The 23,690-nt window shown below is 33.3% G+C and overlaps 1 protein-coding gene across 2 annotated transcripts; it reads left to right on the forward strand.

Moving 5' to 3' along the window:
* The first annotated feature begins 4,255 nt into the window (after nt 1–4,255).
* Nucleotides 4,256–5,840, forward strand: LOC117214707. 2 transcript variants are annotated; one of them, XM_033460976.1, is made up of 2 exons: nt 4,256–4,744; nt 5,280–5,840. In XM_033460976.1, the coding sequence occupies exons 1-2, from the start codon at nt 4,663–4,665 to the stop codon at nt 5,579–5,581; spliced, it is 384 nt and encodes a 127-aa protein (XP_033316867.1). In that variant the 5' UTR covers nt 4,256–4,662; the 3' UTR covers nt 5,582–5,840. The 2 variants fall into 2 exon arrangements, 1 of the variants encoding a protein (XP_033316867.1); XR_004488925.1 differs by having other exon boundaries at nt 4,629–4,744; nt 4,857–5,840.
* The last annotated feature ends 17,850 nt before the right edge of the window (nt 5,841–23,690 follow it).

A 23,690-nucleotide genomic window follows, 5' to 3' on the forward strand; every position in this document is an offset into this window, starting at 1 on the left:
GTTCCTACTACTTACATATGTACATCGTGGGAGTCAAAAAACTTTCGTCGGCGCCCTTGCATTCCACTAACCTTACTTCCTGTCTCGTAGAGAAATACGGATACGGATGAGATTAATGGCTTAATCATGGAAATTATCGTAATGCCAGTTTTTCTTCTCTTGATCTCCCTTCATCGTACTTACTTGACCTTTTCTTCGAGTATTCCTTTATTACGAGTACAATGCGTTCTTCATGAATATAATTATTAGCACATATACACTGTAGATAAGTCACAATGTTTTTATTGATGACACTCGTACTTTATCGATAGCACGTTGTTTTATTTATTAAAAACATATCAACAAAAGCATCGAGTAAAACAGAAATATATTAATCGATTTATGACCCTTTCGTAAACACGTATCCAACAATCGTCATGGCGCCTCGGATTCGCGCCAAAACTTATAAACAGGTATAAAACACCCAAGTGCTGCCAACAAACGCCCTTAAAATAAACAATACGGAATCTGCGTGTAATGATAGTTGTCGTACGAATTTTGGTACGCCACGAAGTTCGGGCTTTAAAAGAAATATTTTGATATACTATATGAGAACTCAAGCTGAGAAAAGTATCAAATAATTATTTCTATAATTTGGAAATTGTTTACATTTAACTATGTGTCAACAAATTGATTCAAGATACAAAACCATTCTGAAAATGGATTGTTTTGGAGATCTATTTTGAGGTAATTTGCTGGTTTGTTTTATATTTTTGTGAAAAAGCCTGTTCGCTTTGTAAATCAACCGAAAACTAATAATTATAATAGTCCTTTTGGTTTGATAAACATGGATTATGTTGCTCATAAACATGGCTTTTAATGAAGACATACTCATTGACATTTGATTTTGTTAACGTTAATTATGAAATTGATTAATAAATTTCCTAATTTGTTACTATGTATGTATTATCTACCCAATATTTCTCATATCATAGTTCAGTGCAATTACTTCAGTGAGACTACAAAATTGGCGATCGTCGTTCGTCGAAAGGAAATCGTGCAAATTTACATGTTAGGACCGCAGTTCGTTAAAATTCAAGACAGACTTCAGTGACGGTGCAATGACGCAAAACATAAGAGGTAGAGCAAACGAGAGATCACTGTCCGTTTCTGTTCTTCTCACGTACATACTTCCGTTGATGTATTCTATCTCTCTTTCTCGCTTTCGTTCATCTTACTCTAGTTTACTCAGCCGATAGTGATGGAAACGATACAATTTCAAACAAACTACACCTATACTACAGAATTGATCTTTCAAGCTACTTGCTTCAAACTTGATATTTCATTTATTTTTTATATTTATTATAATTATAACATTATAATAATTTTTCAAAAAAATAAAATTGGCGCTATGTACAGTTGTTCCACCTGGTGGACGAAAGAGTATCACTCCCATCGCTAGTGGATGGCAACTATTTATAATGGTAGCCGTTGGCTTCAGTCTCGTGTTTCTTCTCTCCTTTACGCTCATTCTTTCTCTGTTTCTCACCGTCGTCTCTATTTCTTTTTCTCTCTTTTTCTCTCTTTCAGACTACAGAGTGGTTCTTATTCTTTGTTAATAGTGTCTCCAAGCATTCGTCCGAGCCAGACTACGTTTGTCTCTGCTCTCCTACCTGAGAGGACCGAAATAGAGTAGCGGCAAGACCCCGACACTACCGACGCGACGCTACAATTCCGTCGTGGACCGAACAATAAACAATAACACGACGACGCGTGTCACGAGTTCGGGATAGCGACTACCGCGACCTGTTGCCGGCTGCCAAAAAAGATCCCGCTGGATGTCGCGCGTGTGTTAGTGAGATCGTGAAATGTTCGTTTCGGAGTGTTTGACCGCGGGAACGGGGAATTGTGTGTCATGGCGGTGATCGTTCTGCAGAACAGCCACGTTCGTGTACACATGGCTACAATGTTGGCTATCAAGGAAAAAAAGAAAGGAAGAATGAGGAGCTGACTACGACGCGGCTTCGCCACTAGAAAACCACTCTCGATGAGGTAAGTATAAAATAATACGTACGATATATGAACGAATTTCTTTGGCAAGTGACAAGTGACAGATACTTCAGATTGGACGCAATTACGTATTACCTTTGTGTGTTGTCTGCACCACGTTCGACGAGTATTTGAAGATTCGTTTCGTTGAGACAGAAACCGACGCCTCGTGCTAGAGCCGGAACTCGACGGAAATTGACGATTTCTGTCGAGGAACGACCGAGGACGCGCTTCGTGGTGGTTCGTGTTAATTCGCGATTTCCCGATAGCCGGGGCAACACGCGATAAGAACGATTACGAAATCGGGCATACTGAAACGTGAGAATAATTGGTAGCGTGATGAGGATAGTATACGCGAATAAGGATATATAAGGGGAATTAGGATTTTCTTATTGGCGAACTTTCACATGGATGCTCAGAGATTAAAAATGTCAACATGCATAGGGCGATGACTTTTTATCATTCTTGAATGTTTTGGGCCATTTTTAGACGAATGATACTTTATGAAAACTGTTACGAACAGGTTTAAAACCTGTTAAACTAGAGACATGAAGTAATGTATTTATCATTATGACCATGACTTTATCTTTACATTCACCTTTCGCTTTTATAATGTCAAACATGTAGCATATACTGTAACAGTTACCTTGCATAATATCATTTATAATTTTTTTCTTTTTACGTAAATTTGTTCAATCTTTGACGTGTATCGGAAAGTGTCAAATTAATACTTTGTATCTTGCTATGATATATTATTATTTTTTGTTTTCGTTCACATCGTGTAATTTATTTCAGATCATGTTATGTAATAGACAACTGAACTATTTATCTATTTAAAGTTACATACATCTTATGGTTAGAAGTATATAATGACTACATTATAACACGCAGTTACTGATATTCAAATTTGTATTCAAATTTGTTGTTCTAAAAATTACTCAGACATTAGCGTCTAATCGGAGTTATTGTGGTATAATTGTTTTAAGAAACGGTTTTAATATTTTCCATACTGTAAGTGGTACATTTATTATACGTAATTGTTATTTGCAGACTATCACGTAGCATCTGGTAAATGACTCCAAGTGCTTGCATAGTAATAACGAAATCGCGTCTTTATTTCAAGTAATTATTTCGGCTTAAAAGCCACTTCTGTAAGCCGGTTTATAATGAATCTCATTATTACTCATTATCAAAATATTAGAAGCGTCACGAATTCTAGAAATATCGAAGAAAAGTGCTTTAATACTCATTGATGAGACGTATGACGACATTAGCAATTATCAAGGGATGGTCGATAAATTATAAACTACAACTTTATATGAATAAAGCTTCATTTTCGTTTCCTAGAAATTTCAAGCAATTTCAAGCAATTAGAAGCAAATTTATTTACATTTTTATTCAAGATGTTAAAATACTCTTAAGCAAAAGTTTTTAAGTATTCTTTCATAAATATTTTTGTTTCTTTTCCAAGTTTATGTATTAAAGAATAGTTTTGTTTCTTTTTATCCGTATTATGCTTCTTTCTTTAATGGAGATGAAACTATCCTTCTGTGAACTGCAGTACATGAATTTGTATCAAAGCTCGTGTTATTCTGTCTTTCGAACTGAGGTTGAGATGGAAGCTTTTATCGTAAATTATTCTTTACAATATTCCTATATTTTCAATTTTCGTATTCAGCTTCCTTGTATTTCACTTTGTTTCATACTATTCCATTCTTAGAATTTTTCAATCTAGGAGAGAGCGTAACAAAGGTTAATAGAGCTGCTTAAATTATATTTTACGAACAATTTCTTCTTCTTTCGCACATTAGAAAGCGAATTTTCAAAGATAAAATATCTTTAATTTTTTTGTCATTGTACTTAAGTTAGTAGTAAAATTAATCATATTCCATTAAAACTTGGAAAGAACTACTATTACATTTATAATATAAGTTATTTTTATTCAAACATTAAAAAGCGCTATTTCATAATATACGATAGTGTCGTGTAAAAATTATAATACGTTAATTTAATTTAATAATACTCCAAAAATTTCTCATCGTATAAATTAAGATTAATGCAAAACATACATACTGCAAATAAATATATGTATAAAAAGATTGTGATAATACAATTTTTTTCAGTGGTATACATCTGTTGTATTTATATGTCAGAAATATTTAATATTTTTAGCAGATTAGATACAACGTAATACGATATGATATGGCAAGATAGTATGAAATGCAAAATAGGGAGATAGCTCAATTACAGTATCTATTAAAGATCAATTAAGTTTGACGAGGGTTTTAAAATAGGCTACGAACGATGCGCAACGATCTATCTAACATCGTCGTGCATGAAAATCTGTATGTATTACATACTTACGTTGACAAGCGAGGAATTAACCGACTACAGTGCGTTGTACTGTGACACAATTGAAACAATTCGAGATTACCCACGATGGCCCATATAGGTTGCAAATTGTTGCGTAATAATGCATAAGAGCCGTGAATGCGTATTTCCTGTTATTGCGCGTTTGTGCGTTAACAAAGGATGGGTAGTGTGTGGAAGGCAAGCGTTCTGTTCGAATGGCCAGCTACGTAGGCTGGGCGTATTTCAGAAATACGACCGATTTTATCTCAACTATAGCCAGACATGCTGAAGTATTCGTGTAACTTATGGATAAGATCATATTACGTTAATAATTTTATTAAAATATCTCGATTTAGAATTATTGGTATGTACGATATATTTATTAAAAGTTACGTAAATACTTTTCGGAGAACTACACTTTATTAAATTTATTATAATTATTATATCGAGTATAATAATTATGTTTTGTTTCTCAGAGGTAATGGTTCTGGAGAATAATGTAAATCGAACATCGCCATCAAAATTATTATTATTTTAATGGAATATGTAATGAATAATTTAGAGGTCGATACATGCGTGTTCGGCAGATTATATTTTGCATAATTTTCTTCCATTAATGAGAAAATAATGCACGAAACACGTAGAAAATAAATATGTACTTCGAATTGAACTTTCCACGAACCTATTACGTATTTCATTGTTATTTCGTTGGGATTAAAGTTACGGATTTTCTACGTATAAAAAAACTTTTCAATATCATTTACGTGAAAATCTGTTCCTCCATCGCAATCAATCGTCGTCCCTCATCGCTCTCATTCGTTATCTATGATTAAAACACGATTTTATTCGTCCCTCTGGTAATATCTAGTGAAATGATATTTTCACGCTATTGGTCGTAGAAAATGGGAATGATATCATCTGGTGGCCGTTGCCATCCATGCAGGAAATTAAACAAGAATGCATCAGTTGTCAGAGGGAACATCAGAAGTCGCTTAAAAGCAACGCTCCGTTACGCCTTCACAATAACCTGATTCAGACTGTGTCAAGGGAACGTATAAAGTCAAAGTCAGAGAGGTGCATCCATGTAAGCAAGAATGTCACACCTGCTGTTAACAGTGAAATGAATAGCGTCTTTACACTTAGAATCTCGACACTTTGGCTCTATATGTGTGTAAGACAGAATGTCTATCTTTGTAGATAACATACGTACGTAATAGCGAAAATGGTAAGAGTCGTGGTTGATTTCTGCTTAAGGAAAAATCTTCAAACAAAAGAATTCGGATTCTATTGTATATTTCTTTTCTTTATTTATACGACACGAAGAACATATGCGAAAGACGTCTACAAATATATTTGTGTTAGTATTTTTTATTTCGATCTTCCTTAATAGGTTTTGATAAGATGAGATCGACTATTGAATTTGAAGATCGTTTATCATGTTGTTTCGTCTGATCTTCATATAATATAACAGGGGTATACACTTAACGTAAATTCGACTATTTTTATTATGAAACGTATAGGATATTTCTATTTTCTTCTATAATATGAGATTTGAAGGTACATTTTCTGTGTTTTGAAGCACTATAGATATAAGATGACTTTCACATTTTTATTTCGAATGTTACATCAACTAAATTAATAAAGTTGAATTTGGTATAAGTCCATTTCAGTTCGTCGCTATATCTGTTCATCACTATAATTTACATGTACATGTAACATGTACCATGTTTGTATATGGTTACGATAATTGTCGTAGCGATAATTTATAGACTTCTATACAAATAAACCATTTGACACATGTAAATGCTAGGGAAAGACTGGTCGATTCGCTGATCTGGTCAAAATCCAGTTTACAACGACGAGTCTTGTGTAATCCACACAAACACTTCACAGACTATATCGATCCAATTGAATATATCCATTAATTGGTATCCTATTAATTAAGTTGAAAACCATCGTAATTCTCAATATTATTCTGATTTGCTACACATTAATATTCGAAAGAAACTATTTAATACTAGATATACTATCGAAAAAACTCGGCGACTTTTTAATCCTCTTTGATATCGAAGGATATATGTATAAAGATTTATATGTATATACATAGTTTATTGAAATTCATTAAAATTAATTGAGATAACCAAACTCGCATTGTCTGATAGTAAACCACGTATACCGAACACGAATCTCCATTAAATTAGATTTTACTAATCTCTTAAAGCCCCAATCATCATGACATGTATATACCAAGTCAATCGGAGCTGTTTGAACTCCGTAAGTGTTCCTGGAACTCGTTGCAAGTTAGATCTGGTTTAGATCCTTCGAGAGTTCAGGTTAGGCATGGATTAGATCTAGGTGGATCAATGAGACTTCAACCGAGTCAGCTCGTCGTCTTGATTGATTTTACCTAACTTTTAACAAGCCTACGTTGTTCCAGCTGGGATTAGATCAGTCTAGGTCAGTAGAACTGTTGCCGAGTAGGTATTGTAGTTGACTTTACTCCATTTCCAATGATTTCTCTAGTTGATCCTTTAACGGCGAGGCTTGGGAGAGATTCAGGAAAGTCATCGAATACAGTACTGTAAATGAAGGAACATTGTGGAAAATGGGTTTGGACGACTAAATTGTGAATCGAGTAAATCTCATTTGACGATTCAGTTTCGGCTTTCTAATACTAATTACGTTTGAGTCGATAACTGATAATTGTAATGACTCTCGAAGAATTTCGTTAAATAAGCATTTCATAATGATGTAAGTATTTAACTAGTAAATACACAACGTCTATACATACACTTATCATAGATCTATAGACTCTTTTTTAGAAAGGCCCTCAATTTCAGATCTTAAATATCCCAATCATTCGTAATGGTGTTATTAGTGTTTCTTATAAAATATTTATTTTTGTGATTCTCAAAATTACGACAATTTTTCTCTTGAATAAACTGATTTCGTCTTAAAAATCCTATCAAACTAATCGATAATAGATTGGTAATATAATTCATTACGTTCGTATTTCCTATAGAAACTTGCACTATCGAATATACTTGGTCGTAGATTAGTTACGAAAACGATGCGATAATTGCAAGACACAAAAAGTACTTTAAATCAGCCACGCTTCTCGAAGCGGTTTTACCATTTTTCTTTATTATTCCACAGTATCTGTACGCTGTGTTACGATAGTTTCTATCATTCTCTAACAATTAAACCTTTCCACGAACAGTGAAACGATTAAACCTTTCGGTGTGTTGCACCGTGTGATAAGATAAAACTGCAGCCTTCTGTAGGTGGGTATTGGTAGTGCGTAGCGCAATAGAATCGCGATAACGGTACCGAGTCTCTTACGTGTTTTCGGTGTATGTGCCACAGTTTTGCAGTTCAACGTAATCAGTTAGAAATACACAAACTTTACGGTTGACGCTGGGCGGAAATGAAAACGAGATTACGCAGTTGTTACCGTGCTATTTCCGTAAAATTACCTTTCATAACCGTGTCTTGTGGCCTGTTGTCGTTACGAATTTTTCACATGTCAAGTGTCAACATTTTGCCGAACGGTGCCAGATTTAATATACGAAGAACGCGCTTCAAGGAGATACGCAAAAAGGTTTAGGTTATTTAACATTTCGGAGTCGAGTTAATCTTGTTAGGATCTAAAACAATTTGGAACTACGTTAGATCCTCGCGACTTTCGTCCGAGAAGTTGCATCAGCCAGAAGTTAGAAGAAGAGTAATACTTCTCTACGAGGTTACCAGGTGTATATTTTAATCTTCTTCTATGTAATAAATCTTTAAAATCTAACGTATATCGAAATGTTGACAGGTATCCCTTTAAAGTCCCTATATGAGCAGGATTAAGACGTCAGTTCATTTTAGATGAGAAACCCATCTTTCTTAACTAAATCCCCTTCATTTTTCTAATTTCTTCTTTCTCGTTTTGCGAGAGATCACTCGTGCCTCAAGCTCGTGAAGCATCTTTTTTCTAAGACTGAAATTTAACGCTGTCAATTAATTTGATAAATCTGCTGTAAGTTCCTAAAGTTTCTTTGATATATCTTCCATGAGTTCCTAAAGTTTCTTTATATTTCAAACTTAATCCTTAATGGTTAACATGGCTGAAGTTTTATCCTGTTTGTATCTTATTTTAATATTATCATCCTGTAATAGTACAAAGAGTTATAATAATTTCTTTACTCTTCACCTAATATTGAATGATAATAAGGTTGTAAGGTTTAATGTTAATAGCAATTAAGGAATATCGATCGTCGAATAAGATTAATTGAAAAAGAAATATACCTACTAATACTAATTAAGTGACAAATATAATAAACAGTTTTTGCAAATAGAATCCAAATAAAGATTTATTTTGTCCTTTAAATACCATAACGAGTATGTATTCTAGTTTATATATTTTATATATTTTACATATTTTTCACGTGCATTCTCTAAGTTTTTACATATTTAGATTTCCCAAATATCAGCTGTCTCGTAATCATATACAATATTACCAATTGTAATATTTTTCTAACATTTATAGGATCATATTAAATGAGCGCATGTTTTCAACACGACTTGTATGTTCTACCGGAAGTTACAAACGACGGACGATTACTCTCGGTTACTCTTGGTTTCCGTGCTTTTCTTCGACGATTATACGTCGTGTTTCGTCGTTTCGTCGCACGATTTCGTTTCTAACATACCGCAGATGGAAAATACGACGATCTAGAATACCCTTAATGGCATTATGGTATTATACAAAATAGAATTGGGTGCTTGCGGGATTTCAGAAGCCGTAACAGTTAACGATGCCTTGGGCTACTTCGAGAGAGTCAGTTGAACAAAATTTGATGGTGTGTCCGGGTTGGCGAGAGCACACACGCTCGCGGATATATTTTTCTTCGGTCGTCCCATCATTGTGGTTCACAGTCAGTTCAAGCCATCGCGGACGAACGGATTGTCGTTCACCTGTTACCGTATTATGTTCTCACACGAGTAAGCCTGCCATTGCGATCGTCAAAGGAGAAATTATCACTCCAATATGGTGGACGAGGAGAACAAGGACGAGGTGGATCAAGAGGAAGATAAGGAAGGGTGAGAATATACGTTTCTCGAATCGCGAACGATCGCGCGTTGCCTTTCTCCAGAAAATTCTACGCTTGAGATTAGCTGCACGAGAATACCTTTCCTTCGCGACCAGAGAGTTGTTAGTCCTTTACCTGGCGAACCTTCAAATCTTTTAAATCTTCCGAACTTTTATAGAAAGTCGTTAAAGAATATTCGTCAGATTTATCGGATAATGCTCGAAAATAAGATTAGCCATAATGCGCGCCAAGTAGCGCAATAAGTTTTCTCTTGTTTACCTCCGTATTCTTGATAAATCGCATCTTTTATTACGCTTTCCTTTTCTTTTTGTTTGCTCGTGTTTTAAAAAAAATCGTTCGAAAGATCGATGTTTCCAGCAGACAACGATTATTCTTGGACGAGGTGTGTTCTTAGAAGCGATTATCCGATGGCGGTAATTAAGTTTCACCTGGCCAGTGTCTGAATCGAATCGAGGGGCGGAGTTTCAGCGACATATTATCTTCCGCGGCTAAATCATTTTTTATTCTTTTTCTTTATTCTTTTTTTATAGTTCATTGTATATGTTTAATCGATTCCATTGCAAAGTATACTCGGCCGAGCTTCAGGTTGTTCTCTCGCTGTTCCTTTCATTTACCGGCTTTTCTTCGGATCCTTCCATTTATCCTGTTACATTTTCTTAACGAACCTCTTCATCTTCCCAATGGAATTAAAACGTGACTCCTTCAAAAGCGTTTAGACGAACTTGAATACGAATTTCCTTAGGCAATATACCGGTGAAGTTCGCTTTTTCGCTCGTTACGCGTCAGCCAAAGGGACCGTTTCAAAACAAAAGTGGTTGGTACGAACGTTTCTCGAAAATTTTCCAAGTTTTCGACTTTCAAAGGAAACTTAGTTTCTTCGTTTTGAGGAAGAATGCCTTTTGTGTAGAAAATATTCTGTAAAATCTGTTGATTAAGATGAGGTAATTAAATAGTCCATTGATTAACTTTAAGATAGCTTTAGGATACTGGACAAAATTTATGATACGGAAAAAAGAAAAATTGTACGATGAAAAAGACGAGATGACTTAAAAGAAGATAAGTTTCGTTTGTTCTTACAAGTTATTTAATGGATATACAAAATAACGACTTGGGAAATATTTATGCTTTTATCGCAAATATTCTTCACATTCACGCTATATATAAAGAGTGACTATAATTTCAAATATTTGTAAATAGTCCATATATCTTACAATGTGTAATAATTAAACATTTCCAATATTGTGTTTGAACGTTCGTTTCACTTTCTCTTACAGAATGTATGAAGATTGAAAATTGATTTTTTTATCAAATTTAAACAATACAGTTTGGTTTGAAGAAAGCCTAAAGTAAACAAGAAATGAATTGTAAGATAATCTCGAAAAAGATTTCAAGTTAGATTTCATTTGCATACACATCAAAGCCAAATGTATAGAAAGGTTCGAGAGACAATTTGACATACACTGGGAACTTTTCAAATCGTTGAGTCCTTCACTAAGGTAATATCGCATTTGCATATCCAGTTGCACGCAGGAAACGTGAAACATGTTTTTATCTTGACCTATCTGTTGCAATATTAATTCCATTGATCTGTTTATAGAACCTTTTTCGCTTGCTGTGTTCGAAATACCTTTCACGTAAATTATTGAAGAATAATTATTCTTGTAAATTTAAATATCAGGTCCCAAACACGAAAACGGGAATTAAGCTCAATATCATAGCATTTATCTAAAAAATAATTAACTTTTCCCAAACCGGGAGTCCAGGAGGAGGGAACTAAAATAATTTCAATAAACCAATTAAATCAATCAAATAATTCTGTGAATTGTGCTACAAATTCTATCAATGTTCATAGTCATTTAATATTCGTGGTAGTAAAATTCTTCACTTTTATATATGAAAGCTATGTCTTTCTTTTTCTACGAATAAATTTCAATAGGTACTTTCACTCCTAATAAATAATTATTCCTGTAAACAACTGAATTCTGTAGAACTCGTCAAATTCATTAAAGAGATGATTCGGTTGATCGGCATCAAAATACCTTTGAGGTATTTTTATTTCACATTTATGACGACAATTCCGCTTCTCAATTGGTGATATGTGTTCTGCCATTTGCCTGCATTCGCGGTGATATCAGCAAGTCCTTGAACGCGTCAAATCGAGCTGACACAGTAAAATGCAAAAATTCCTGGTATATAGCTCGGGGCTGGTAGAAAGGTTGAGAGTCTGTGAAAATTTATTGTTCTCCAGTATAGGGCGATCCGCTTTGCGTTTACCTATGCCCTTTGATCGTCCCACATTTTTTATTCGTACATTAAAAACTCGTTGTTTGCTATCAATTTTTTGTCCTTTCGTATCTTCATGTGAAAGGTTTACTCGTATTCCTCTGTCCCTGTTGAATTCGACTCTTTGGGAACAGTTCGTACGAGAACGTACACGATAATTATACAACCGATAAACCTACAATCCTCTTATACTGTCTGTGCTTCACTGAGTCACGAAGGTATCCGAATGTTTATCGTGGAAAATTTTTATGAATATATTGCGTATGTTACGCGAAGTTCTTTGAAATATTGTCGCTCTAATGAAATACGACTGTCGTGGTTATTGGACTGCGGATTTTTATCTAAATTCGTATTACCTATTAAAAACGTAATTCGAAAAGTAGAATCTCGATAGAAGATCCTTTTACCTATTAAGTATTACGGAGGTATATAATGAAATATTTTATATGTTTTATTCCGAGGAAACCAATCTGACAATTTATACTGGAGTTGAAAGACATTTATTGTAAATATACATTTGGTAACATATTAATATACGCCATAAATAGTGGTGCTAAAATATATTATATAATCGGAGCTAAAGAAGCTGTCACTAAGTATTGTGGGTTATTAATATAGCGAATAATTGATTGTTTAAAATAATTGAGTTACTCCGCAACTTCTTTATTATAAATTTCTATCGAATAAATAAATGTTCGAACAAATACGAATACACAATGCTCCTAACACGATCAATTTTTCAAGGAAGGACTCGTGAAGTTATAAATGGGAAACAGTTTAATTCTGTGGAAATAAATTCTTTTTGAATCTTAATTTTCCATATTGATTTCTCGATCAAATTAATATCTCAATGACTCTCGTAAAATGTATGTTTGCAATAAATAATTCGTAATTATTATCACGTATTACGTACGATGCTAATGAAATTACAAAATGTCTTGTATAACACGCGCACGTAATATGTTGTTAAACAATTTGTGTATCTCGTTTGTTTTCATGCAAGAATATAATGACAAAATAATAACAGTAATAATATTAGTAAAATGTTTGATACATATTATTAATAATACTATCTGTGGCGTATTTGCTGGATATTACTAAGGTGTAGAGTTCAAATGGTTTACGTTGGCTATCTCATTTGACTATACGCTGACCTTGTGTAGTTAATAATACATGTATTATAGTTAGAAACGCTTCAATACCGCGTTTATTAATCACCTTTTCGAGATATACGTACTTTTGACGTTTATTCTCTGGGGCATTAATATATACATGAATTAAAAATGATTTAAATACAGTGTCTTATGTCAAATCACATTTTTAGGTAAAAAATGAATTATACAATATAAGTACTCTTTCGAAATATTTTATTTAAAATATCTCTTTCTTAGAATTTCAAGTTACTAATAGATCCAGGATATTTTACCTGGAATAGCTTTGAAGAACGCGCATAGATAAATACTTCTTCTTTGATTTCTCAATTTGCAAGGTCATTGTATACGTATATGGCACTGAAGAACTATCATTTCCTTTTTAAAGCTGTAACTATAAATATTTTCTCTTGATAATCAATCCGTTAGATATATCTTTTTCAATAGAAAATAGGAAATAGGCTTATTACTGGAAATAAATTTTGTTCGACCATATGTGTTTGTAAAACATTTTAGCATAATTATGTAAAAGTTTTGGACAATATTTGAATTAATGTGACTACTGCTTTGATCTACGACCGTATTTAAAAGATACTGTTTTGCATTTAGAATTGGACATACCACTAGAACCGTGAAACAGTCATTTTAGAAGCTGATGAGAAGGAACAGGTACTTAAAAATGATTAATGTATCTCGTCATTGGTTCTAGTCCTTCTATGTTTGGAAATTTTTTTATGAAAGTGATTTTGACGCCCTTTGGTTATTAATATTATGCATGAAGCTGGTAAATGTAACCGGCATAAATACATTGAAGAAATATGTCGGTAATTCCGTTTAATTATTCGAAGGCCGACACGATGATTATGTCGAATTGTGAGTTGGATTAGATTTCATCATACATATACGTCACTGTTAGAGGAATTGACGCACCTGTTTTTTATTGTATTATGCTATCGTAATTTCGTCGTATTATCGTATTAAGTGGGAATGCGTATTGTATCTAGAGTACAGTAGAACTAGATCTGAGAACATTAAAATAATTTATAGAGATATTCCATTCGACTTGGATACTAGATAGGAATTATTTTTAATAATAAACTAGATGTAATTGCAAGAAAGTGAATGGGGCAAATAACATACAAGGTAAATAATAAACAATATGCAATACGCGTAATAAAATGGTTTAGTACATCACATTAATCTTTTATTAATGAATGCAGTGAAAAAGATTTATGAAACGCGTTTAGTACGTAAAGAATTAAACAAGTTCTTTCTAAATCAATTTACTCTTACTATTGCAATCTGCTGATTGCAAGCTCTGAATAAAAATCTACGAAACGATAACAGTAAAGTCCACGTTTAGGTACACGTAGAAATTATGCATTATTTTGGTTCTGTTTGTAGTTCGTACTAAAAGTTCAATATCATAATATTGTTTCGTTTCAAAGTTCGAAAGTGTTTTAGGGCAAGTTGTCCATGTGTATTCATATCAAATCAAGTAATTTGAGCGTGATCGTTAGTAACGTGATCTACGGGCTTTGTTGTACCCTTCGTGGACTCTTGAGAAACTCATATCGAGTATTTCTGCCAGAGATGTTTACAAAATCGAGAATATAGATTTACTGCTGCATGGAGAGATCCTAAATCAAATCCTAACGCGTTTGTGTTTGATTACGTGTATTTGCTTAGTCTGGTTTCTGATCGATGACTAATTCTGATACATGAAACTAGCGATTAATTCATGATTGATTCAATAGCTTGTTTTCTGAAGACGAAACTTTTATTTAAAACGTTATTGTTCAATCAAAATTACGTCTATGTCAAATTGATAGATCAGTAAGTTTCTTGAATACTGAACAATTTTCTCCTTCTTATCTTTTCTTCTTTGCCGTACAAAATCTTATATATAATATACAGATATAGTATGTCGAAAGAAAGCTTCTATAAGAAATCAAATAATTTTGTCATTGTGCATTATTTTTCTCAGAAATTTTAAAATATGTATTTTTCAATTTTCTGTTTCGTTTCATGTTCATAAATATATTTCAAATAAATACGATTGGAAAATAACAGAGAATCGTGTTTCCTTCGTCTTAATAACTTTGTCCTTGTCGTTGAAGATGAAAAAATAACTATACATCTAAGTCAATATACACAATGAATTACGTACGACACGTGAGTCCCTTTGCACAATAATTTACCAATGCATATTTAAAATAAAATAATTTAACGATATTAGTGAATCGAGAAGCTACATGCAACACGATCAGATGACTCGTAGTCTGTCAAATTTGTTTCCAAAATTTCACTGTATTTATCATCAAAATCGCCACGGTTATCGATACTCGTGTCATCATACAGTTTCATTAATAACGTTTAGTTTGATTGTTCGAGAGAGCCTCGTTAAAAAAAATGTCGCGGGAACGTTTCTAAAGCGTTACGTTACGAAGGCGTAAAAAATGTAACTACGCATTATACCTAGCTAATACATTCATATATTTCTTACGATAAATTTTTGAAATATGGATTACGATCACATCGTAAAGTGTACAGAATACGAACGTTCCCGAAGTATCGACATAATTGTTGCAACACGACACACGCTTTGTATATTTTGAAACCAGTTTCGCCTGTGCCCTTCGCGACAACAGAGCCAGACGTTAGGTGGGTTGTTTCACGTAGGACGGTCAAAAGGAGATTGCGTGATCGACGAATCGCTCGATTCCGTACCGGTCTCTCTTGTTTATATAGCGTTGCTTCGAAGGAGAGGGAGAACCGGTGAGAGACAACAGACGTGAAAGAAAGACGAAGACACGTTTATTATAGCGTTCCTCCTGAAGGCTCGAAGCGCAGTACGCGTCGTGGTATCGATTCGTGGACCATGCGATTCATTTTTATAATCGATCGATCATCGAATTTGTGATTTTATGAGTGAATAGGCCGCCTTCTAAACGGTGTACCATCGATATTGGTTCGAGAGTGAGAAAAACGAATCGAATTCGCGAAACGTGCAGATTCTTTGAGTTACCAGAATCCGCTTGCAAAGAAGAAATATCTCAATGTCGCAATTGGACGCCAGTCGTTGAAACGTATTTATTATAGACCAAGATTTTTCAGATCCCGAAGGTACTTACATAGAAAAATATCGATATTATTCCGTAATGCCTGATCGACTTCGTCGCGTTCGACTTTAAGTTGGAACTCGATTGAATATCGATACCTCGTGTTACCATGATTAGTATCGGTTAACCTATTAGTCGCACGCTTTAGAATGTCGATTTCCAACCTGTGGATCGTGACTCCTTATTTGAGAACTGTTTTTAGATCAAATTTAGTAATTATTCTTGTAGTTGAAATGTAGTTTATAAATAGACATTGCACTTCTCGATATTTATTTATTTTAATGTGGCTACGTTGCAATATTCGAGTACAGTGGTTTTAATGTTGATTTTTAACGAATGAAATGAAACGAATTAACCTTGTTCGGATCTACATAATCCAAAATAAAGAATATATTTCGCTAGGTATTATCGGAATATAGATAGCGTTTAAGTTGTATTATATCTGATTCTAGTATTAGATGTACAGTGATTCGTGTTAATATTCCGCTATCTAGAATATTTTTGCGAAATGAAATTTGAATATTATTTAAAAAAACAAAATCTATAAAATGTGTCGCCTCCTACCAACCAACTTTCAAAACTTGAAAAGCAGATATAGTTGCAGATACAGCCGCGGAGAACAAGTGAGAACAGGAGAGTTGAGATCTATCACGGTGTATATTTTATATATTGAAAGGGAGCAGAGTTATTTGATTATTATAAAAGGGGTTCGTGACTCGAGAAATATTGGGAAACACTGCTTTAGAATGTTACCAGGCTTCCTAAGAGATTTGTTTTTCTCTACAAAGTATGACGTACGCTGCGTTGTATTCTGCGTTCTATCGAATTTCCTCCGGTTTAGTAAAACGTAGTGGATCGTGAAAAATTTCTTGTTCCATGGACTAAAATTTTCATGATACTTGTCAAACACGCGTTCCCTGAATGGAATTGTACCGGGTATTCGAGGTAAAATTCACTGACAAAATTAAAACTTCAAGTGAAATTAAAAGGAATGGGGATATTCGCGGTACAAATGATTTAACGTTGATTAAACTAAAAGCGTAGTTTATACGAAGAAATTATAATATCAAAAAATAAATAAGAAAAAACATCAGTTTCCTCCGGTTCTACGCGATCGCAATCGCGAATAGCAGTTAGTGAAATTATAAATTCATACGAATAATTGTCGCTTGATTAATAGCCGCTCTCAGTAAAAAATCTTCGCAATTTTTCTTAATTTTTCGAATAAATTAATTTTATAGTCAGACGTAAAAATATGCTTCGATATTAAAATTTTCAAGATCTGCTTAAACTTTCATTTTCGCTTAATCATATTCACCGTTCATACATATACGTCCTATTTGTTATCAAAAGTTACGTATAAGGATACATAAAAATAAAAGATCATTTTCTAAATATATTTGAATTCGATTTGACTTTAGTAGCATACATAGCTTCTGTTCATTAACAAAAAGGATACACGAGACTACATGTGAACAAAAATCCTGTGTCATTTTCTAGACGTATTTCAATTCAATGTTTCTAATTTTGAACTTATTAGCATTTGACTCTCCGTTTTTGCGGTGCATACAACGTCTACACGTTGTGTGTTTACTATCCTCGTTCTATAATCATTCCGAAGTAGAGCAGGTTACACGTGTGTATATATATGTATATATTGCATAAATGTTGAAATATATGTATATATTACATGAGTTTACCTTTTTTCTTCAAAGAACAAGAATGTTTTATCCAATTCCTTGAAACGTGCTAAAATGTCCAGAGTTTAACTGGACTAGTCGAAAAGGATTAGACTAATCGAGTAATTCCCATCCGAAAGATTTTTAGATCTCGATTTTAATGATAATCGAACGATGTAGGACGATATGAAATTATCGATTTGCTAATGGAAGGCTGATATTAACTATAATATCGTTGAATATTGTAACGTGCTATTACACGTTCCCTATTGCATAATTTTACGTATAACATTGCGCAATATGTTAATTTAGCCGCAACGAATAAGAGTTTATGAATATTGCCTTCAATTTGTATTTGTCACAGCTCTCGATCTTTTCTTCATCCGATTTCCTTTTTCTTTTTTTGGTGCTCAAACCGGTTTGTAATTTCAGTTTTGAAAGAACATTATAAACGGCGATCTATATTCCATGCATTTTTTTTACATCTACATACAAGTCTATGCTCGTCAATAACAGGCGAAGTTGGTGATTGAATTCTCTGTATGCATTAAATAGCATGACGCAAAGGTATGCTCTAATTGCAATTCGATATACTAATCGTATGCACAATGTTTTCGTAGCTTTTTCCCATGAAACCGTTGAAAGATAACTGACGTACGTAAGTGGCAGAAAAGAAAGACGAAGAAACAAGAAACTGATCTCTCATACAACAAATTCTAAAATTAATTTGTCTTATAGTGTCGATTAATGATCTTTGTATATATTGCAAAGTTTTCATAGGAATTCTTAACATATCTTAACTCTTGCCCTATAAACTTCTTGTGTTAATAATTATTTTATATTTTTGTTATAACTTTTAAATCTAACATTAAAAATGGAAAATGCTAGATAAGATATTTCAATTAAGCAGGATAGATAATACCTACCGAAGATACCGTATCTATGTTACAACTAGACGATATTATAAACTGAACTAGAATGAAACTAAAAAGAAACTAAAATGAGTAAAGTGATAAATATATTTTTGAAAGGACTTCGAGTAGTCGATCTGAATTACCTACATATGAGGTACAGGTCAAGAGCGAAGAGTGTTTTCTTTGCAATACAAAATTTAGCAATTCATACTTCATCAATGAAAGAACGTCACGTTTCAATTAGATAACGACATTCAATTATCGTTCGTTTTTATCAGGCTCGATTTTATCGGGCTGGTCTAGTCAATTACATAATGACCAACCTCGTTTTACACTTTTAATAAGCAGATTATAAATATCATACTGATACGTTAATTAAGTATACCTATCGAACAACAAGTAGTATTTGCAAAGTTTCTTTATTATATTCTTATGCTACTCATAAATTTTCTATATTTTTATCGTGATCAGTTAACGTTAATTTCCGACAATATATATTGCGCTCACGAACAGTATTTACACACGTCGTTATTTTTCAACGAAGCATTTTTACATCCTTATTTTTCGATGAAGCATTTTTCTCTTAAGTTTTGTAATACATTTCATTTTTATACTATCAACTTTTGATATACATATGCAAATCTCTTAAAAATAGTTGATAAGTTGACGAAATTCTGTACATAGAAATACAATTTTGGTAACATTTTTATTATTAATCGACGATATACTGAATTTTCAAACTGTTTCTATGTAAAAAATAGGAAATGCGACTTATCGTGTTCTTTCTCTGTAGCCTCCATATATTCGGAGCTAATTAATTAATCTGTAAACATCAGAGTAAATAAGACAATGTGCTAGTACTTTTTATAGCTACTGTACTTTGTATATTTCACGTTATATCGGACATTCAAAGTTGAAAACTTATAACAGGATTTGTAATTCTGCTGGATCATCGAAAGTGACTCGTTTAACGGTGATTCGTATGTACAAATTTAAAACTGTGCATTTTATGGCGTCGCGGTGACATAATACCTGAGTAAGAACGCGAATAACGCCGATACAACAGTCAGTGAAGCAGCGCCACTGAAGGAGATCGAAAAGGAAAGTGCATGAGTGCATCTGTAGTAGTTGCCTATTGTGTGATCTAGCAGTGGCTCATTTCCATTTTTCACGGAAAAATGTTCATCGATTGTATGCCTTGGCTCGGTTGCCTGAAATGTAATTCGGGCTCGCCGGAAACTCCAAAGGTCTATGGGTTGAGCTTCAAGTGAGTGTTTTTCTCTTTTAAATTATTAACACTTTATAACGTTTTGTGACGTGAATATTTTATTACGTTTATCTATGGCTATTCATTATCACTGTTTTCATTATCTTGATATCCAAAGTCACAGCTTATAAATATTATTCACTTTTCTTTAACGTTCTTTATGCTATTATATTTAGGTTTTATAGAATTCTTGAAAACACACACACACATATATAAGTATCAAATGAAATATACAATTTCATAGAACGATCGTTTTATAAAAATTATTGGATTTCGGATTTTCAATGAAAGTAAAATGCTCTAAATAATTATAATTTTATTTTGCTGTAATAAAGGCAATCAAAATTGCAGTTATAGAAGGTCAAACGAAACTGCATATGTAATGTGTAAAATTAAATATCATATGTATGTCAATATCGTTGTTACGTTAGCATCGTATGTTAATTTGTATAATTATCTTGTATGAACAACAATTTTCCATTACTTAAGTCAAGAAATAGTTGAATATTACAATTCCCCAGATGTGATTTTTCCACGTGACATTATTAATGACATTTTTTTGAGAATGAAAAGAACTAATGGAACGCTGGTTTACTCGGAGACAATTTCGCATTATGAATTTGAAGGCGAAAGACAACACTGAGAATAATCCTACATGCGACTACATCATTGATTTATTTAAGACTGTAAAGGGAATGTCTTACTTAAAACTTTCGAATTTACACTGACATTAGCGGCAGGCAGGTACATTGCGACTAAACTAGAATAAATTTGCATAAATTTTCAAGAGTCAATTTGCGAAGCATGCTGTTAACAATTTCATTTGAATATCATGAAGCTTTGTGAAGATTTGACGCAAAAGTTTCGACCGTAGTTTCGCCTTCCAAGGTGTGAAAATTAATTCTGTGCTTGGAAAGTGCTTAGAAGCAAGAATTACGTAACTGATATCTACTTCTAAATATCTCTGTCGTAGAGTTCAGGAACTTTTAAATCTTAAAATTTCTTTCAACCTATTCGAAAGCACTTTGCACTTCTTACGTATTGATGCGAGTATTTTCATTTATTTTAATTCACAGGAAAACCGATTGTTTGTCGAAGACAATAGTCTTCCCACGCCACAAAATTAACTTGATTCAAAAGGATACTAGAGAATCTTCGCAGATTTATCTCGATCTTTCTCTTTAAGACTACTATCCTTAGAAGGAAATTTATAATAATATTATCAGCGAATAATTCGTTAATTAGCCTTTCCACGAACGATATTGATATTGTACAGTTTAATCCGTAGAAAGATGAAATTTAAATTCATAAGGGAAAGTGACTCGAATCTTATGCGTAGGTATTTACTATATCGTTGCAAAGAGGATATTGGAGAACTTCCAACACTATTTTAAACAAAAGATGAGCATAGATTAACAGTCAATCTAATATAAACCGCGCTTCAGGCGAACGACGCTGAAGCGTTCAAATAGACACATTTCATACGCTACAACGCTTAATACAATGATCTTATCTATGATATGACATCGAGACTTAATGTATTCGAATTTATAATTAGAATTCCGATGACACAATATTTAGCCACAGCTCGACCATAAAATATATCGAAATCGATGAAACACGCGAGACACGTTTGAGTTTCTTAGAAGCCAAAACTAAACGTCGCATCGACAACTAGATTTTGTGGCAAGTATTTGGCTCGATTTGAAATATAGTTCTTTATAGACAAACATAGTACAAACATAGTATGTTTATACGGGCTCGAGAATTTTAGTTAGAATTTAACGCCTTCACACATAAATAATCCGACGTTAAAAAGATTCCCTCGTATATTTCGGAAAAACATTGCTTTCGAAATCTTATCATTTTACTCTACTTTCCAATTTATCGAACAGATCAGTATTTCACGTTATCACATATTGTTTCAAATTTAGAACCTATGCTTCAGCTATAAATCGACCTTTCAAAGGTACAATTCTGAAGACCCAATAGCAGTTCTGATCAATGAAACACCGCTGCCGAGTTGCTTTATCTTTCTCGCTTGCAATATTGTGTGACGTAACGACGAAATTTAACGCGTTCGAATTTGTAACAAGCTGCTCGAAAATACGGTTTCTCGTTGTGACGATGCGGTAGATCGTGTGTCGACGAAACAGCGTTTTAAGTTTGACTTATTTTCCTTGGTCCGAGAGTCGTTATGATGTAACGCTTGGATTTAACATACTGTAATTTATAAGAAATGGAATTATGTAAAAGCTATGATAATTCGAAGGTCAGCTCGTTTCGATTGCAAAAACTTTTACACGGTGAAATTAGGCCAGAGTCCCTTGTTTTTCTTCCCTGAAAACAAGTCGCTCGTAGTCGCGCTACTACTTCTATTTAAGATACGCTCAATGTACATACCTCTTGGCAGTGGTGCGGTGTCCAACTATGCAAAGAATGTGGTAACTAATAACTGGTTAGTATAACTTGCTATTACAGTAATAACTATCTAATTACCATAATAACTGGCTTTTTGCATCTTCGAATTGTTAGGTACAGACTGTACCTTCGAATTGTTATGTTTACGTAAAATTTATATTCTTATAAACGCACACGATATGTTTTACATATTACGTATATTATATACGTTTTTGCACGCTTAAATTTTCCTGAATAGGTACACGCAAATATTGACGGTTTAATTATAAACGTTTTATATCTTGATCGAATGCAAAAACGCAATAGAGTTACGTATGGTATTTTTTATTCTTCAGTGATGTACTTACTGACATTAGGTGGAACACAGTCAATGTTATAAGTGTCAAAGTTTATATCAGTTTGCTACAAAGTGGTTGTTTAATAGATACTGCATTTATCCAGAGTTAAGCAGTGCAGATCTGTGAACTAAACGTTTAACATAGAACGTTCATTTTGTTTTGTAAAATGTCAACCTGATTGTAATTATAAATGGCACATGTTTCGTTCGAAATTTTTACAAATTTCTAGCTGTTCAAATATAGCGAATTAAAATTAATTATCTGTGGAACGTTTGCGAAATCTTCTTTGAAATACACATTTTTTAAAGAAGCACGTTCTAAAATTCGAAGTATGCGTTTTGTGTTACATGTATTGAAATTATTGTTATATAATTCATAAGAATACTTCCAATGTATAATATGACACTAACTAGTGGCACACAACTTGTTTCATCATCATAATTTATACTTGAAAAGTGTTTCATTGTTGATTTATATAATTCATAGCTAAAACGATACTTCACTTGAATAGGATTGCGTTACACGAAGGGTCATAGTTTGCGTTGCTTGAAACTGAAGTAGGTACAGCTATAATGCAGAGCTGGTCTAACATTTCCTTTCCATATATGCGATCTTTTTAGATGCTAATTATAGTAGAAAGTCGTACAAACGTCGTATTGAATATACTTCGAAAGATTTATTTTCATTAAAATCATACGTATTTAAGTTGCAAATTATCGAAGAACTTCTAAATACAGATGTCAGAGTAAGAGAATATCAGATAACTAAGCATCCTTTAAAGTAGAAGTAATTTTTTTCTAGAGATCATTCGACGTTATTGAGAAAATATTTTTCAAAAAAGTGGTTTGTTTAAGTTGAAGCAAAACCACTGAAATTGTCTATAGATTGCTACGTACGGAAAGACTTTTATGTCAAAATCACCCGAAGGAATCTGATAAATAATTATTAATACATATTAAGTAAACATTTATTATCAATTTACTACTAACTACATATTTATCACACTATTCAGTATCTTTTCCTTATCCATATAAACCTG

The sequence above is a fragment of the Bombus bifarius genome, unplaced genomic scaffold, assembly GCF_011952205.1.
Source record: "Bombus bifarius isolate JDL3187 unplaced genomic scaffold, Bbif_JDL3187 scf7180000009243, whole genome shotgun sequence".
Lineage (NCBI taxonomy): Eukaryota > Metazoa > Arthropoda > Insecta > Hymenoptera > Apidae > Bombus > Bombus bifarius.

Coding starts and splice junctions, on each gene's coding strand:
- LOC117214707 (XM_033460976.1), top strand. CDS start 4,663: ATGCTGAAGTATTCGTGTAACTTATGGATAAGATCATATTACGTTAAT. Junction 4,745..5,279: donor ATCTCGATTTAGAATTATTG/GTATGTACGATA, acceptor TATTGGTCGTAG/AAAATGGGAATGATATCATC.